Source organism: Gossypium hirsutum, chromosome A05 (genome assembly GCF_007990345.1).
Source record: "Gossypium hirsutum isolate 1008001.06 chromosome A05, Gossypium_hirsutum_v2.1, whole genome shotgun sequence".
Lineage (NCBI taxonomy): Eukaryota > Viridiplantae > Streptophyta > Magnoliopsida > Malvales > Malvaceae > Gossypium > Gossypium hirsutum.
Genome location: NC_053428.1, coordinates 27,394,422 through 27,412,981, shown reverse-complemented (window position 1 = coordinate 27,412,981; position 18,560 = coordinate 27,394,422). Strand labels below are relative to the sequence as shown.

The 18,560-nt window shown below is 32.3% G+C and overlaps 1 protein-coding gene across 1 annotated transcript; it reads left to right on the top strand.

Annotated features, from left to right (window-relative positions):
* The first annotated feature begins 4,688 nt into the window (after nucleotides 1-4,688).
* On the top strand, nucleotides 4,689-18,333 carry LOC107959543 (SCY1-like protein 2). Its single transcript, XM_016895618.2, is given in 15 exon segments — nucleotides 4,689-5,352; nucleotides 7,658-7,762; nucleotides 8,147-8,251; nucleotides 9,023-9,205; nucleotides 10,670-10,796; nucleotides 11,126-11,187; nucleotides 11,307-11,393; nucleotides 11,769-11,855; nucleotides 13,018-13,131; nucleotides 14,316-14,444; nucleotides 15,678-15,740; nucleotides 16,446-16,607; nucleotides 16,715-16,833; nucleotides 16,959-16,978; nucleotides 16,981-18,333. Coding segments are annotated over 15 exon segments (2,775 nt in total). The 5' UTR covers nucleotides 4,689-4,860; the 3' UTR covers nucleotides 17,901-18,333.
* The last annotated feature ends 227 nt before the right edge of the window (nucleotides 18,334-18,560 follow it).

Below are 18,560 nucleotides of genomic sequence, written 5' to 3'. Positions count from 1 at the left end.
TAAATTTAATCCCATAATTATTTCTATCCAATTTTTTATGATTTTATAAAGTCAGAACAGGGGAACCCGAAATCATTCTGACATTGTCTCACAAAATTCATCATGTCTCATGATTTACAATTCCATTGCTTACATCATTTCTTCTGTAAGAAACTAGACTTAATAAGATTTAATTCCACATTTTTTTCATCTTCTAATTCGATTTCTAAAATTTATGGTGATTTTTCAAAGTTAGTCTACTGCTGCTGTCCAAACTGTTTTTGTGCAAGCTATTAATTACCATGTTATAACACTCTTATTTTCTTTTTCTACACCATTTCTCATAACTTTCTCTTATTTTTTTCTTCACTAACATATCAAGAACATAGGACCTTATGTAAGAAAACTCTGCTATAACATTATTTCCATGCTTTATCAATAATAACAAACTTAAAAACATATTGAAATCTTGATGTACTTACCTTTTCTTATTGACTTCAATTTTTAACTTGATTTTTCTCTCTCCTCCAGCTTCGATTTCTTGAATCCAACTTGATATTCTTGCTCCCCATCATCTCCTTGCTTTCTTTCTCTCTTGATGGCTATGGAAATTTTTTCAATTTTTAGGTGAAAATAATGAATTTTTGGTGGAAGGACTAAATTGTAAAGAAAGCAAACTTCTTTTCTTCTTCTTATCTTACGTTAGTTTGCATGGGAAAAGAAATGTGTTGATAATTCTTCATCTTTCCTTCCTTTTATACTAAATAAATAATAATATAATAATAATAAATATATCATAAAATATTAATAAAATAATATTTATCTAATTAATTAATTTAAAATATCATCAATATAATTATTACATTCTAGAATTCTCTCTCTTACTTAATTGACCATTTTTCCCTTCATGATCTTTTAGAATTCCATCCTTGAGTCATCACTTAATTTGGTAAAATTGTGATTTAGTCCCTCATAATTTTTTTACCTATTCAATTTGGTCCTAATTCATCAATTTTTCTTGGTTTCTAGATCATCCCACCCTTAAAATATTTGCCATTAGTCCTTCAAATTTTTTATATTTACACTTCAACGCCTTAAATTTTGAGTATTTACTCTTGTGCAACAAGACTTTTCTCATCTTTGCAATTTAGTTCTTTCTTGAATTAATATATCATAATATACTTCTCAATATTGACAGCACTTAAAAATTCCCTTTTTGTCACTTTATTTCCTTATTTTACTATATCACGGATAATATTTTACTGTAAAAATTTTCGGGGTATTACAATATTTCTATTTATTATATTTTTATTTTTATTTATATACTAATATTGTTTTCATTACTATTTTTCTTATATATGTTTTTTACTTTTGTTATTAACATTCTATTTATTTATTTATTTATTTTACATTTTTTGTTATTATCTATTTTAACTTTTTATAGAATGCTCATTTCAAATTTTTATACATTATTTACTTTAATATTTTCATATATTATGTATTTCAAACTTTTTTCACACATTATATATTTTGAATTGTTTATATATTATTTTTAAAGAGTTTTATATATTATTTTATCTTGAATGGGTACTAATTTTTTTTAAATTATTTTATACACTTTAGATTGTTTTGTAATATCCATTTTAAATTCTTTTTATGTACCATTTGCTTAGAATTGTTTTAATATCGCATTTTATTATTTTATCTTATGCGTTGTACATTATTATTCTATCGCATTTTATTTGTTTAAAATGTTGTGTTTTAATATCGTTTAAGTTTTAAAATCATTTCATTCAAAAGTTTTCAAAATAAGGCAATACTCGGTATTTGGCATCTTCGAGAAGATTGTGCCCTAACTTACTGGGTCCCAATTTTCCTCGTTGAATCTAAGTAACCGAGTACCCATTTTTCAATCAAAACGCATAAGTTTCAAATAAAAGTTTATTCTCAGGAATTCGAGGTGTTGTGTCCTAACTCACTGGATAGACATTTTGTATCTCGAGATAATGATTTCTAAAAAAATAAAGGCAATATTCTATGTTTGGAAATTTGAGAAATCGTGTCCAATCGTGCTGGGTTTCGATTTACCGTTTGTCCAAATAGCCAAATATCATTTTGAAATTTCAAATGCATAAGTTTTGGAAATTATGAGATAATCTTGTACCGGGGGTTCGAAATGTTGTGTCCTAACGTGCTGGATATGATGTTTTATTCTTTCTTAACGAGAGAATCTCAATATCCAATTTAAGTTATCCAACACATTTTTAAAGAAGTTGTATTTTAAAATCTTTTCAAATTTTCAACATTAGGGTGTTAATTGATCAATACGGTACCAATTTTGGGCGTTGCTAGAGTGCTAATCTTTCCTCGCGTGTAACCGACTCCTAAATCCGTTTTCTAGCTTTTCGTAGACCAAAAACGTTATTTTAATAGACTAAAATGTTTTATTAAAATGATCGATCACAGGGTGACCCTATCACACCTAAACAAAAAGGATTGGTGGCGACTCCATTTTCGCTTTAAAGTCGACCCCCTTTTTTCAAAATAAAAATGGTTTCGACAATCATGTTATGATTCCAATAGGATGTGATTTCTTGAAATGTGATATCGACAATGTTACTTTACAACGTTTGGTGTACATCGGAAAGCATAGATTAAAATATCAAGAAAGTTACATCATCACATTTGGTTTACTAAGTACTTTCCTGTAACTATAATTTACGAATCTAACCTTATTAAATAAAATATAATATTCATGTATTTACCTTTTATAATAAATTTTATTCTTAACAAATATTTGGATTAAATATTTAATAATAAAATTTAATTGATAGTTTTTAAATTATTTTTTAATTTATAACTTTAATTGAAAGCAAAATTGTTTTAAAATTTTATTGCATGTATATATATTTCTAAATGTAATAATGCATATATAAAATTAAGTATATATAAACTTGTTTTTGGAATAAAATTAAAAATACTTTAAACCATGTTTTATTTTAGATAAATATTGACTCATAAGAACATAACAAAAGTTGATTCTAGGTATTGCTGTAAGTAAAACTATAAATAATTTAAAGGTAAATCATGTAAAAAGGTAATGATTAAATAAGTGACCTAAACCTAAACTTTAATTTTTTCCCCTTTTGCTGATAAATATTCATAAAAATTATAATAAAATTGAATTTTCAATTAATATATTAAAAAGAAAAGAGAGAAAAATTAATAGAAAAAAAAGTTAATATGTAAATGATATACTATATAGATATTAAAGATGCATATAAAAATTGATATTAAGAAAAAAAAATTATCTGTGAAAAATCTGTTGAAGTAATGGAGAAAATATGTCAAATGTCAAAAACACTTTCTAACTATAAAACTTAACATATCAAACATTAGAAATACTTTTTAAGTATAAAATTTAATATATTAAACATTAAAATTACTTTCCTACTAATTAAATATTTAGGAAAGTATCACTTTTCAACATACCTAACCTACCAATGAGTTTAGTGTTTGGTGAAAAGATGACACGAGGAAAGTTGATAAGAATATACTCAGGTATGATACGAGGTAGTGTGTGAGTTTAGAGAAAAATAAGTAATAATTTTTTATTAAAACATTATGAATTTAGAAAGTTATAAAAAATAGAAAATTGTATAAGTTATTATAAATGATCAAATATTATAAAAATTATAAAAAAAAACTACTACTTCTTTTATAAACTTCATAGAAATTTTATATAATATCTAAAAATTAATTAAGTTCTCGTAAAAATGATTAAAAAATAATTAAGCAATTTACATTAATATTTTTTTATGTTAACCAATATATCATCATTTTCTATGTTAGCACTTAACGACTTCTTAAAGACTTTAATGAATTAATTAATTGATAATTTTTAATTAAAAATTAAATTGATTACAATTTTTTACTATCAACTCAATTATTCTACAACAACATTTTAAGTTTGATTCAACAATTTCAGTACAACCCCTTAATCTGATATAAATCCTTCATATGGAATGCCAAAAAATTACATATAGAATAGAAAAAAAACAATTGAAATAAATAATTGAGTGCCCTAATTATACTCAAGTTAGTGAGTTTTCTATTTTATTCAAATATGTAAAAACAGTATAATCACAGTTAATTACAATAAATCTAATTATGATATAAAAATTTATTTAAATTGTGAAATTGTTGTAATTTGTCGTTAAGTTATTGATCAGTTAGATAAAATATATTATACTTAATCGATCTATCCATGATCCAATCCATAAAAACCCAACCATGCTTTAAAAAAAATCTATATATTTTTGAGCTATCACGTGGTTAAAAAATGTGTTAAGTTTGTAATTTTTCAATCGTACAATAGTTCGAAAATACATATAAATTTTTAGGATGGTTGAGTTTATTATGAGTTGGGTCAAACTATGAGTAAATTAATTGAGTATGATATGTTTTATTGACTTTACCAATAATTTAATGACAAATTATAACAGTGTCATTATTTGAATAATTTTTTATTTTTAGTAATATAAGGACTTCTAGTAGAGTTTGAGCTTTAAATACAATCCAATTTATATTTTATTCCGAAAATGTTACATAAAAAATAAAAAGACAAAATATACACAATATCATTTATTGAGATGTTAAAAATTGGTCGTTAGTAAATTCGCAAGAGGCTCCATAGATGCATTAGTTAGAAGGTTTATTAAATTGATTATTTGTTTATTCAGGTAAGCATATAATGGTCTCTAATCCGGAAAAGGAAAAAGTCCACATTCCTTCATCCTCTTCCTTTCTTCTATTGTACGTTATTTATAAATTCATTCAATTTTCTTCCTTCTGCTAAACTAACTTCAAACAAAAGGAAGAATGTCGATCAACATGAAAACCCTAACCCAAGCTTTCGCAAAAACCGCTGCGGTCATCGAGAAAACCGTACAAACTACCGTTCGGGAGGTCTCCGGACCCAAAGCGCTCCTGGACTATGAACTCCTTCACCAGATTGGTTCCGCTGGCCCTGGCCTTGTCTGGAAGTTGTACTCGGCCAAGGCGTGTGATGCGACGCGTCCCCACCAGTATCCCACCGTTTGCGTCTGGCTCCTGGACAAGAAGATGCTGGCGGAGGCGCGCGCGCGCGCGGGGCTCTCCAAGATCGTTGAGGATTCATTCTTCGATCTGATACGTGCGGACGCGGCGAGGCTGGTCAGACTGCGGCATCCAGGGGTGGTTCACGTGGTGCATGCTTTGGATGAGAATAAGAATGCCATGACGATGGTTACGGAGCCATTGTTTGCGTCGGTGGCTAATGCGATTGGGAATGTCGAGAATGTTGCCAAAGTTCCTAAGGATCTCAAAGGGATTGTACGTGCTCTACTCTCCTTTTCTTGAACGAATTCAAATTTGATTCATTTTCAATTTAAGTTGCTCCAATGTTTTGTATAAATGAGTGAATCTTAAAAGGTATATTTGATCCAAATCTTTGTGTATCTATGCAAATCACTTTTTGTTCTACTAGGTGATAATAGCTATTTTCAATGCTGTAGTTCTCTAGGATCAGTTTTGTGCATGATGGTGGTACTGTAATCGGTTTGTCCAGTTTACTAGATTTACTGTAAATGTTGAATTATAATTTCTGTATAGTTTTCTACATCGGTATTTTTAATTTTAGTCAATATGCCCTATACTAATTTGGGTACGTAGATAATTTAGCTGTGTGTTTCTTGTGTTTTATGTCAACAGAGTTGTGGAAGTATCCTAGCTTTAAGAATAAGAGTTGCTAAAATAAAGGACTAAGCATTTTGGACTAGGAATGAAAAATATGGTCAGTTGCAAGTGCTAAAATGGTGTTTGCTTGTTGGTCAAGCACTTTTCAATCTAAATGTATTACTTTGTTTAGAGGCAAAAGGTGGGCAGCAAGGAAACAGGTTACTGAAATTTTTTGCCTTGTAAAATAGTAGGGCTTAATTCAAATTGGGGGTTTGTTATCAAGAACTGGTTAGAAGATACATGCAATCTCTAGAGGGTCTGAAGGATATAAGAAAAGTAGATTGCATATGCATTTCAAATGAGGAGGGCAAACCATGCTGAGAGAAGCATTTGCTGCCCTTACTAAGAGGAGATTTTCAAAAATATATATTAAGCTGTCCAATAACTTGGTTCATAATCTATGTCATCATGGAAGTTAACTAAATCTGCAAATTCAGATTGGAGACGGAAGACATGATATTAGACTGGATGAGGATAAAATTTTTAAGTTTTAGAAATAATATACAAAATCTAAGAAAATGGTTAAATTGTAGTATTGATATTCCATGATCAAGATCTGTTTAACAAAATAGAAAATCTCAAATACTAGTGGCTACTATAAACCATTGAAGTATTGAATTAACCAGCTGAGTAACTATCAATAAGAATAAAGAAAACCCTAATTATCTCCTTTGGCTTCAAACAAGAATACTTTTATTTAAACAAGTTGATGCAATATTATTTTAATTATGGTTTAGAAGTATTACAGAATCTGTTTTTCTTAAGTAAAATGGGAATAAAAGGAATAACCGATTCCGTATAACGAAGCAATAAATCTGAGATGTGGTTTTGGAAGAGTTAAGAACAAAAGGCTGAGCAATAGTTGTTAGCAGTTGTTACCTAGATAAAGCTTGTTGTACAAGTTTCCTGCAGTAATGCTTAATTGCTTAGTCCTTGAAAGAATTTATGTCAAAATATAAGTTCAATGATTTTATTCACAATACACCCAGAGGGACCATGCCTTTTGTAGTTAAGATGGAATGTGGTTCACTTGCAAAGTAGGCACAAATTGTGTCACACAATGGTTCAACCTTGCATAAAGGTGTAAAACTTAGAGCTTAGTCTAAGCCTTATATGGTAAGTATTTTAACATCTTAATTCCCCCCCCCCCCAAAAAAAAAAAAGGAACAGAAGGAAGAAAAAGAAAAGAAAATAGTTTGAATTTTAGATTTTTTTTTCACCATGCTTAATTGGAGTTTGGAATGCATTTGAGATGCCCTGATATTTAATTTCTAATTGGTCTCAACCTTAACACTATGTTGGGAAGTTTGGAGGTGGAAGAGATTACAGTAAGTGGGTGGGGAGATTACTGGAGTGGAGTTGAGTAGTAAAAATGTTCCTTTTAAATTTTCTCAGAGTGGACAAAAAGAAGGTTATTGTAGGTTTATAACTACTATAACCTGTTTTGTGGTTATTGTTAAATTGACACTATTAAGGGTTTAAAGGGAATATCAACCTAAAACAGTGATGTGGGATACTTTTGAATCCTTTCGGCTTTGGGGAACTTAAAGTGATGTTTTCAGGGGTTAGTTTCAGTGTAAACAATATCCTCTCCCTTTTAAGAAAATGTTCTTAAATAGGGTAAGGGAAAAATTGTACTTTTCACGATGCCTCTATTTCTCCTCTACATGAACAAATTGCTTTCACCTTGAGATATTGCTAGTTTTTGAAATCTAACCCATTGTTTCTTTTAGACATTGGATGTGCATGTTTCTAATGTTTGATATGTATTTGTATAAGATGAAAAGTTGTTCTTTAAGATTTCACTGGGAATGCTGGATGCTTGAATCACCATCTTGTTATGCATTCACCTCTTATGTTATATGATTATAGCAAACTTAGAAGTGTGTTTTCTTCACAGGAAATGAGTTTGTTGGAGGTGAAGCATGGTTTGCTTCAGATCGCGGAATCCTTGGAATTTCTTCATACCAATGCACGCCTTATTCATCGAGCTATATCACCTGAGGTTGCTTTTTTTCTTCTTCTTTTTATTGTTTTAATAATAATGTTGTCTTGACTTATACTAATATGATCCTGATATTGCAGTAAAATCTTCCTTCTCTGCATAGTTATTTTGATGTGTTGGGATAAAGAACTAGTGATAATTTATGGGCCATCTTCTGTATAGTGTTTTAACCTTCCGATTTTTCAAAATTTTCTGCCTGTTTATTAATTTTAGTAGCCTTCGGCCTACAAATTTTTGGTAAGTTTTTGTTTGCTTCTTTCATACTTTCTTGATTGTTGAAAACAGATTACTATGTTGCCTTTTGAGCTTACATGGTAGATAATTGTGGGCGGGGAACCTAACTGCTTTACAAGTGTGTTTAACAAATGAGTTTGTACTTTGCAGAATGTCTTAATTACATCAAGTGGAGCTTGGAAACTTGGTGGGTTTGGTTTTGCTATCTCAACAGATCAGGCCTCTAGTGATTCTGTGAAGGCCTTCCATTATTCTGTAAGAAGACTTTTGATATCTTAACGATTTAGCTCAAAATTGTAACTGTCAGTGGAGTTTGAGAAGAAATGTAGGTTCACGCCATGGTACTTTCCATCATACTCAAAGAAAAAAAAAATTTAATTCATTGACCAACTGAAATCGGCACATTTTCTCTGGCTATGTTGCTGTAATTTCATTTTCCATGAAATAATTTCGTTCAGCACATATTTGATGGATGTGGGCATGGAGGTCTGACTGTCCACCTATAGGGAAAAGCATGAAAAATTGGAATGTCAGGCTAGTCGGCATATATGATACTCACCCTTGAGCATAAGTAACATACTTTAGTTTACTATTTGTAATTTACTTATTGTCATGCCATCTTTCATTAGGTTAGCCTCTTTGCAATGTGGATATGATGCCATCTTGCCGTGTATTATTTTATGTTCTAATATGATATGTCATAGATGCGCTACATGGTCGTACATGATTAAATATTTATTATTGTGTGTGCATTTTGGAATGTCATTTAACTCCATTCTTTGGTTGCTTATTTCTTTGGCATAAATACATCTGCTCTTAGTAGCTGTCTTTCTACAATTTAGGCTTTGGTCCCTTCTTTGTTTTATTCATGTTTACTTGTTGGCCATGTGCTGTTTGGTCTTTGCAAATAGGAGTGTGCTCCTTATGATATTTTGTCACTTCACTCATCATGATGGGTGGATTTGCATGTGCAATTATGATTTACATTTAGCTTTAATATTCTAATTTGATATGGTCTGTTTGCAGGAATATGATACTGAAGATTCTGTCATGCCTCTTCAGCCATCATTGAATTATACTGCACCTGAGTTGGTTCGTAGTAAATCATCTTCAGTTGGATGGTCTTCTGATATTTTCAGTTATGGATGCCTTGCATACCATCTAGTTGCTCGAAAGCCTTTGTTTGACTGCAACAACAATGTCAAGATGGTACTTACTAATTAAATTTTTATCCTTTTCCGATTGCCTCTTTTGTTTTCTAAACAAGAAAAACTACTTTCTTATTAATTTTATATCATGCCTACGGGTTTTGCTCTCATTTTTGTTCAAAGTAGAAAACGAAAATCATTTATATTAACTTAAGGCAGGATTATACAAGGAGGTAGGGAGAGATCTGTACCAGAATTGCTGTTCTCCTTCATCACATGATAGCGCTGCTCCTAACATGATAGAGAGAACTGACAAATACTAAATTCCAAAGTTAAACCCTAAATGTCTAAATTATATTACTCCATTCCCAAAGTTCGATCTTTGTTTGGAAAATTTCTTTCATATCCAGCAATATATCACTTTCAAAACCTAAATACATAAATCCATGTTTTCTCACAATGTATCACTTTAGTAAAAGCACAAAACAACAGAATACCCTCTGAATAACTCTGCATTGCTATCTTCAGCGAATTATAAGCCACATCCACATTGACTTTAATTCAACCTAAATGAGAAGGCAATGGTTGATGCTTATTTGACTTTATCATTCCCTCTGTTTCTTGCACTCCCTGCATCGCTTGGAAGTCCTCCAATCTGACTTGGAACTTGAATTTCAAAAGATGGGTTTTTAGATTTCACAAGTCGTATATATTGTGTGATAAAACACATGTAAACTCAATCGTTTTTTTGGTATATGTCAACATTTTAGTTTTCAGGATTGAGTTATTATTCTGGATTATCTGGTTCAGCAAGTAAGCTTTCCTTTGGATCTTTCGATTTTTGAAATTGGCTGGACTGAGAAACTTAGTACAAACCTGTTCAGCCTGACTTAAGGTTGCACTTATCATCAAATCTATTTCAGTTGAGACCCAATGGGTTGTAAATTAGTGACTCAGAAATGCTAACCACATTGCCACAGATTATATGGCGTTAATTCTTTCAAACAGTATCTTTCCTCTTGTTTGTGCTAAAAGTCCTTTGAAGTCTTCCTCTTATCCGACCTATTGACTTAATAACAAATTTCCCACAATTCCTGCATTTATATTTCTTTTTCAGTAGTCAGTTTACCAAATGTTGAAGTCTTTTAAGATTTAGTGAACTTTAGGTTTATAACTATATGAATCCAGACATTGTTGTTCAACAATTGACTCAGTCAATGTTTTACACCTTGCACTTTTTCCCCATTTTTAAGTTTATATAGATGCTTTCTCCCAATTTATTCAAATTTTGTTGGCACCTAGCAAGGCACATGTAAAAAACCTTTTCTGAAAGCTCTCTACCGCCATCCATTTGTTCCCTCATGCAAATTAGAGAGGTTTGTGTGAAAGACTGCTTTAGAGACTGAAGAATTCAACAAGTTTACATTTTGAAGATATATCCTATTCTACCATACTAGATTTGAATTACGTTTTTTCTTCCCTTTTTGTCTTTCTAGTGGTTGATTGTGGTGTTTCTTTCCTGCAGTATATGAATACATTGACGTACTTATCCAGTGAAGCCTTCTCCTCTATCCCACCAGAACTTATCCATGACTTACAAAGGATGCTTTCTGCTAATGAATCTACCAGGCCATCAGCACTGGATTTTACAGGTAATAAACCTTTTTAATTTTCTTTTATGTCCTCAAAAAATAAAAAAGGAAAATACTTTAGAATAATAGTCTGTTTCCTGTATCCAATTTTTTTTAGAATTAAATAATTTTAAGAGAACGTTTCTGGTTGCTTTCATCTCTTTACTATGAGCTGTACTGCAAATTCAGGGGTCATCGAGTTGCTGTGAAAAGCAAATAATCATGCATTAAGTCTCTTTTTATCGTAAAATATGGACTTCCTCTCAAAAGACAGTGGCATTGTTTGCTTTGGATACTGATGTTTGTCCTGCTAATTGGATTAATTTATTGAATTTTGTGCTATATTTCAGGCTCTCCATTTTTCCGGGATGACACTAGGTTGCGTGCTCTTCGTTTCCTTGACCACATGCTTGTATGCATTTGAATTTTTCTTGTCTAACACATGCTCATTAACTGCAGTATCTAGAAGCCACTTGCTTGAATAAGTGCTATAAAATTGCTAAATTCCTGGATGTCGATTTTGTTTCGCAGGAAAGAGATAACATGCAGAAGTCTGAGTTTCTAAAAGCTTTATCTGATATGTGGAAAGATTTTGATTCCCGTGTGTTGCAATATAAGGTTTGAGGTTTTATTTTGTCTCTTTCAGTGCTTCTTCCCTAATATTGCTTGGTGTGTAATACAAGTTCAAATTTTAAGTACATTACTATAGTTATTTAGGGCCTGTATTTAAGGATATTTGAGAAAATAAACGAAGATATATCAGAAATCAGAGTTCTTGATTTCTTAAAGTGATTAACATATGTGCGTTCCTCGTCCCAGACTCTTTCCCTCTCATGGGGTGATGCTTCAAGATCTTCAAATGTTATCTCTCTCCCTTTCTTATTCGTTGCTATTTCTGGTTCACGAGCTTAAGGAGATATTAGTGGTTCATGATATTAAGGATTGCATTTGTTTGGCCAAAGCTAGTCAAGTAAATAAGATTTCTAAATGCAGGTACTTCCGCTTCTTTGTGCAGAGCTAAGGAATCTGGTTATGCAGCCAATGATTGTGCCCATGGTTCTCAAGATTGCGGAGTCACAGGTGCTTGTTTTGCTCATACTAAGGTTTTGGAGTATTAATAGAATGCATGTTTTATTTTTCGTGATTGGAATTCAAATAATTTGATTGGAGATTGTATTGGCCATTGAAGTATCTCCATGCTAACCTTTCTGGATCAGTTGTTAATGAAGGTCTATCTTTTGATATTTTCAATGTGCTAGGTATTTTCTCTGTTAAATATTAGATTACCCTTTTCCTGCCTCTCAAGATCTATTTCTGCAACTTTAACATAAATTGCCTGCAGCCCTGCACTTCGTTTTCTGAAATATGGTATAGCCTGTGTTTCTCTTTCCTGCTGTTTCTTGGTCGACAGCTTTTTACTTCCCTTAAATTGTTTGTTTTATCTACTAAATCTTTTCATAAGAAAAAATTCTGCTACTAAATAAGATACTTCAGTATTTTCTCAACTGTCTAATAATGACAATAACAATGAATAAACATATCAAATAATAGCCATGAATATGCGTAAATGCTTAACTATATGTTATTTATATTTATAATGAATGTTGTAATTTACATTTAAATAAGCATATTAAGATTTTGGTGTATGATCTATGATGAATGCAGGAAAAGCATGTTATGCTCAATTTAGGACCATATCCTAGGTTATGGGTAAAAGGAAGCTCTCTAGGGATAGTTTCTTCCTGTGAAAATAAAGTTTAATATATAGCAAAAGGTTAACAAGTGCAAAGTTATGTTGCTTTAGTTGGATTCTAAATGAAATTTTAAAAGGGTAATTTCATTTATTGTTGCTGAAAATTATCAAATCGACTTCTACTGGCATTTGGATTATACATGGAGCTACTCGTATCAAATTTACGTTCCTTATTGAATGCCAAATGTAATATAGCACCAATAAATAATGTTAAAACCGTGCCAAAATTTTCACTCTCAAAGTAGTGGCATTTATTTGGCTTGCCAAAATTCTTTTTTCCTTCATCTATTTGAGGTCTGTTTGAGCTTTATCATTTGGTAATGTGGAGGAAGTGCTTTTCCCTTAGTTCATCTCTTTTTTCTGTTAACAAATCTGAATCGTGATGAAACCGCATGTAATACTGAATCTGGCATAGTTATATCTAGTATACTATAATCATGCTTTTCAATCTTTTTGACTAATTAACTGATGGCTTGAAATGTATCGTAGGGTAAATCTGATTTCAAGTTAGTTACATTCCCAGCTCTTGTGCCTGTCATGAGCACTGCTGCAGGAGAGACCCTGTTGTTGCTGGTGAAGCATGCAGATCTTATTATTAACAAGGTAACTAGTAGTTTGCTCCTTCAAAGAATGCTTCCAAGGGTCAAAAGTTCCATTTTTCTTTTTCTGTATCTTTTAAGATACAATCAGAAAAAAGACCGGTGTAGTTTTGTTTGTGAATATGAACAAGTTGATATCTAGTAAAATTTTACATGATATGGAAGGAAGTGATGGAGAAATAGATCTATGTGGTTCGGAACATTGCTTATATTCTACTTTGATGGTCATTTTAGGTGTACATTCTTTTTAAATTTCATGAAAGCTATTTTTATGGGTGATATAGGTTTTTTTCATTTTGTTCTGTTGTTTTTCTTGGATATCTCTCGCTCCCTGACCCCAAAGTTTTCTCAATCTCAGTGATTTGTTAGAGTTAGAGAACAAAGAAAATAAAATAAGTGAAAAAACTGATAAAGATTCCCTGGGTTCCTTGCACCTATGGTTGATTGCATCACACAATTATGATGGAATACTGCGGAAGTTCTCATATAATAATTTCATATCTCAATTGAAAGAGTAAATTGATTAATATAGACTCCAAACATCCTTACTCCTAGAAGGAACAGAAGTTTTACTTTAATTTAGACTTTAACAACTGCGTAGACTCCAGATAGGAAACTAACTAAACTTATAGCAGAACATAATAGGATAAGAAAAGCCCACATTAAGAACCTACATATAACTGTAAAACCCTAGAACTTCAAAACTACAGTTAAACTAATACAGAACTCCCTATCTAACCAAAGAAAATCTTAATGTGTCAATCATCTTTGCATCCTTAATAGCCCCCTCCCCCCTCCGCAACATACACACACACCCAGTCCTCTTTTTGTTTTGGGAGTTTTGTTTGAGCTTTTATTAAGGTTTCAAGGTTGCCACCTGATGTTTTAGGTACTGATAAATACTTCTATAGATAGTCATTCTTTTACTGCTATTAATCAGTAGCTCAATAGAACTGTGGAATCATAGATATCGTATCATGTAAATGAAGAAGCTTGATATTTCAATTGCTTTCAGATATGCCATTCAATTTTACTGGGCTTTTGTGTTTCACTTCCTTCCACCATATGGTAATTTCTGAAAAGGATCCTTTATGAAATGGCAATGTCATGTTTCACATTTTCTTCTGAGGCTTGTTTTCATCATGGATCATGCTCAATCATTTAATTTAGTTACTCCAATTACTGTAGACAACTTCGGAGCATCGAATATCCCATGTAATGCCCATGCTTGTTCGAGCGTATGATGACGGTGATCCTCGTATACAAGAAGAGGCTTTGAGAAAATCTCTATTCCTTGCCAAACAGCTTGATATGCAGGTGACTGTCATGCATTGTTTTTCTTTTAATGGATTGTTATTTCAAGAGGTTTACCTTCTCATCTTTTGTTGTATGCAATAATAATCATAAATTGATTGCACATGTTTTAGAAGAGAATCATTTATATCTTTGACTAGGATGTTATTTATGCTTGTTATTGAATATTACAAAAAGGGGCAATCATTAGTACCTGTTGATTGTTGGATGGTGTAAATTATTCCTTAGACTCTAGATACTAAGAGGAATGTACAGCTTCACACTCAGATCTCATCTTTGCCTTAAATTTTTAAATAAGATAATAATTCCATCGTTGCAGAAGGATCACGCCCTTTTTTTTTCATTAGCTGCATTTAATATCGATTTGAAATGAATCAAATCTGAAGTCGAAAGTTGAAACAATGGATGGAGAGAGCAAAACTTACAACTTTTCGGCATTTTGTTTGAATGATTGTGCTTGATTTTTTCATTAATTGCTCGCATGCTTGACCAACTTCTTGAGTAATTTAATGTAAGAAATGTCACTGGCTTGTGTCACAAAAATAGAGAAATTAATAAAAATCATTCTTAGTACATCCAGCACTTTTTGTCAGATAACTTTTGTTCTTCAACTCTTATAGTGCTGGATCTTCATGTTTAATTTTGATGATTTTCTTTATTGTTTGAAAAGAAAACATACTCTGATCTGGTAAGCTAATAAGTTTATTCCTCCATAGCATAGTTCCATTTCCTTTTTGTAGTCATAATAGTGGGTCTTTACCTATCGTAAGTTGCAGTTGTTTCCATCAACATTTTCGTAGTGGATTTTAGCTCAAATTTATTTTTCCAGATCACTGTGAAAGAGAAGCAAGATCTTCATGTTTTGAGTTCTTTTAGCTGTTATATTCTTGTTGATATTTCTATAATGAGGGTGTTAAGTGCCAACAAGTAACAGCCGGTTATTTAAGATTACTTTTTTATGCTTTACAGCTTGTGAAACAAGCTAATCTACCTCATAGTGGATTTTGTTCAAGCATCTTTGAGCTATTCCGAGTGCATTGCAGTATTTTCAGTTATTTTTGTAAATATATTAACAATAGGAATTTGTTGGTTGTGAAATATGGATTAGACAGTATGGTGTCAAACACCTTGTAAGTTTCATCTATATTTCTTATTGTCTTTTTCATTATTATATTCATGATGATAGCCTGTTGTTGAAGTACTAACTTTATGTTTCCAATTATTCTTTATGTTCAGCTTGTGAAAGAAGCCATTCTGCCTCGTATTCATGGCTTAGCTCTTAAAACAACTGTTGCTGCGGTATGTATGCATATTTTTGCTAATTAACTTTAATTATATTATTTTGTCATAATTTATTAGATGTAATAATATGAATAAACACTGCCATGTGATGTAGGACAATTCTCCAGAATAATTTTCAGTATCAACGTTTTTCTGTTACCCAAATCCAACCTCCTAACATAATATAACTTACGTAAGCTTCATAACTTGGTGTTAAACCCATGAGGAACTAAGGCCCAACTAATCCAAATAGAGAGACATTCTTCATCAATATTTCATATAATTTATTAAAAAAAGGGGCCCGTCTTTGGATATTTAGTATGCTTCAAATGCATATGTTAGAGCTGCTTTAGGTTAACTTTGTGCATTATCCCTACTAGTTTCCTGGAAAGACATTTGAGCCTCTTGAAGAATGTGAATTTAGGCCATTCATGAAATTATCATATTGGAAAAAGGAAGAATGGGCATAGTGAAGTGTGTTTCATTAATGCTTTTAGGAAGACATCTAACTTCTATCTTCTTTCTTGTCATTCAATAGTATTCATAATGCTCATCCGAATTGAATGCAGCAGATACAACTGTTTCTCAAAGTATGTGGAGTTAGGGGCTTTTTTTATTCTTGTTGAATATTATTCTAAAAGCAGTTTTAAAAGTGCATTTTAAAAGAACATAGCTACTCTATTTCTATTGATTTCTTCTGAATCTCTTAGTTTCTTTGAGCAGGTTAGAGTCAATGCTTTGCTATGCTTAGCAGATTTTGTTCAAACACTAAATAAACATGCTGTGCTGGAGGTATTACAGACCATTCAACGTTGTACAGCTGTTGATCGTTCAGCTCCCACCCTTATGTGTACCCTAGCAGTTTCAAGCTCAATTCTCAAGCAGGTAATGAGAACTCTATTGTTTGTTGCTTAGGTTGTTTTTCTTTTGTATGTCGAGAACTTCTGGTGCCTTACAGCTCAGTATCTGTCTTTTCTATTCATTTTGTTCAGTATGGAGTTGAGTTCACTGCAGAGCACGTCCTCCCTCTACTCACGCCTCTTCTCACTGCCCAACAGTTGAATATTCAGCAGTTTGCTAAATATATGCACTTTGTTAAGGATATTCTCAGGTATATTTGTTATTGTTGTGATTGATGAATTCCCTTATATCCTATTTCTGTTTACCATTGTGATTTTGTAATGAAAAAAATATTTTAGTCTCCGTTGCTGAATCTCTAATTTTGTGTTAACTCAGCAAGATAGAAGAAAAACGGGGGTTACTTTAACTGATTCTGGGATCCCAGAGGTAAAACATGCTACTGCTGCGAATGGGCTTCAGTCTCAAGCCTTGAGCAAAACGAGTGCAACAGTTTCTTGTGCTGCCAATGCAAAAAGCAGCCCCTCATGGGATGAAGACTGGGGCCTTACAGCCAGAGGAGCTGCCAGTGCCGGTGCCAGTGTCAGTGCCACTGTTCAGCAGGCTTCACAAAACAACTCATCCGTTAATCCCATCTTGGGTGATAAATCAATTCAATCAGCACCCATACAAACAGAGCCTTCCGTGATATCTACTGTATCTAGCCAGCAAATGCCTGTTTCTTGCACTGCAGTTGACATCGAGTGGCCTCCTCGTGCACCTTTAGGTGTTACTGCAGAGTCAGGCAATGTTGAGAAGCAATTCAATGCTGGAACATCATCACTGTCAAATTTTGATGATTTGGATCCTTTTTCAAACTGGCCTCCCCGGCCTAGTGCTTCTAATGGTTTTGGGACATTCAACAATGGCACCATGGGACCAGTCACAAACAATTATGGATCCAATTCTATCACAAGTACCTTCCCTGAGAGCAAAAGCAACAGCTGGGCCTTCAGCAACCAAAACTCTGGGGAGCAACTAGGTCCAAATCCTGTGGATTCAACTCCGAATGCAAGTATTTTGAATAGTGGAGGCTTCCAGAATTCTATTGGTTTCTTGAAACAGAATCAAGGGAATTCAGTTTCGATGAGCTCTTCATATAATAATCAGAAATCATTAGATCTTGGGTCTATATTTAGCACTAGCAAAAATGAGCCGGCTGCTCCAAAACTTGCACCACCACCCTCGGCTGCTGTGGGTAGAGGAAGAGGGATGGGAAGAGCAAGGGTTACCCATGCCAAATCATCATCTCAGCAGGCACCTATTTTAGATTTACTTTGATATTTGGGGTTGCTTCTACCAGAGTGACTTGTTTTATTTTATTTCTCTTTTAAAATGATCTGATAGAGCAGTCATTCCCTTCTGCATAACGCTTTGTCAGATCCCTGAAAGTAAATTTATACAATCTGTGGATGACGGTCATATATTGTCACTGCAGACGGCATTGTTTACTATATATATATCATAGCATCGATATGGGCTTGTTTGTAACTTTATTATTGTAATTGGGATTACATGTAAGAGATGTGTGTTATCTCAATTAGTGTTGCCACTGCACTGCACTATAATTGTTTGAGTCCTCAATTTTTGTAACGAGAAATAAAAGTAAATCATTTTTTTTGGGACATTCATTACTTTGTAGATTGTGGTCAACAACAACAGTGAATGTAAATGTTAAATTGGATCGATATTGAATCAAGTTTGATGTTCGATATTTTACATTGTATTGCGCTGTCAAATTGGGAATTAATATGATTTGTGATGCGTAATTTTGATGACATTGATAAATAATTGGGTTAAATACTTGATTGACCCTTATATTTGTACTTTTATTTGGTTTGGCACTTGAAGAGAAAATAGCAGTTAATTTGATTCTTCAATTTTCCTCTAGACAGTAACTTCGTTAGCAAATGGTTTATTCTCTTGTTAAAATGCATCCTT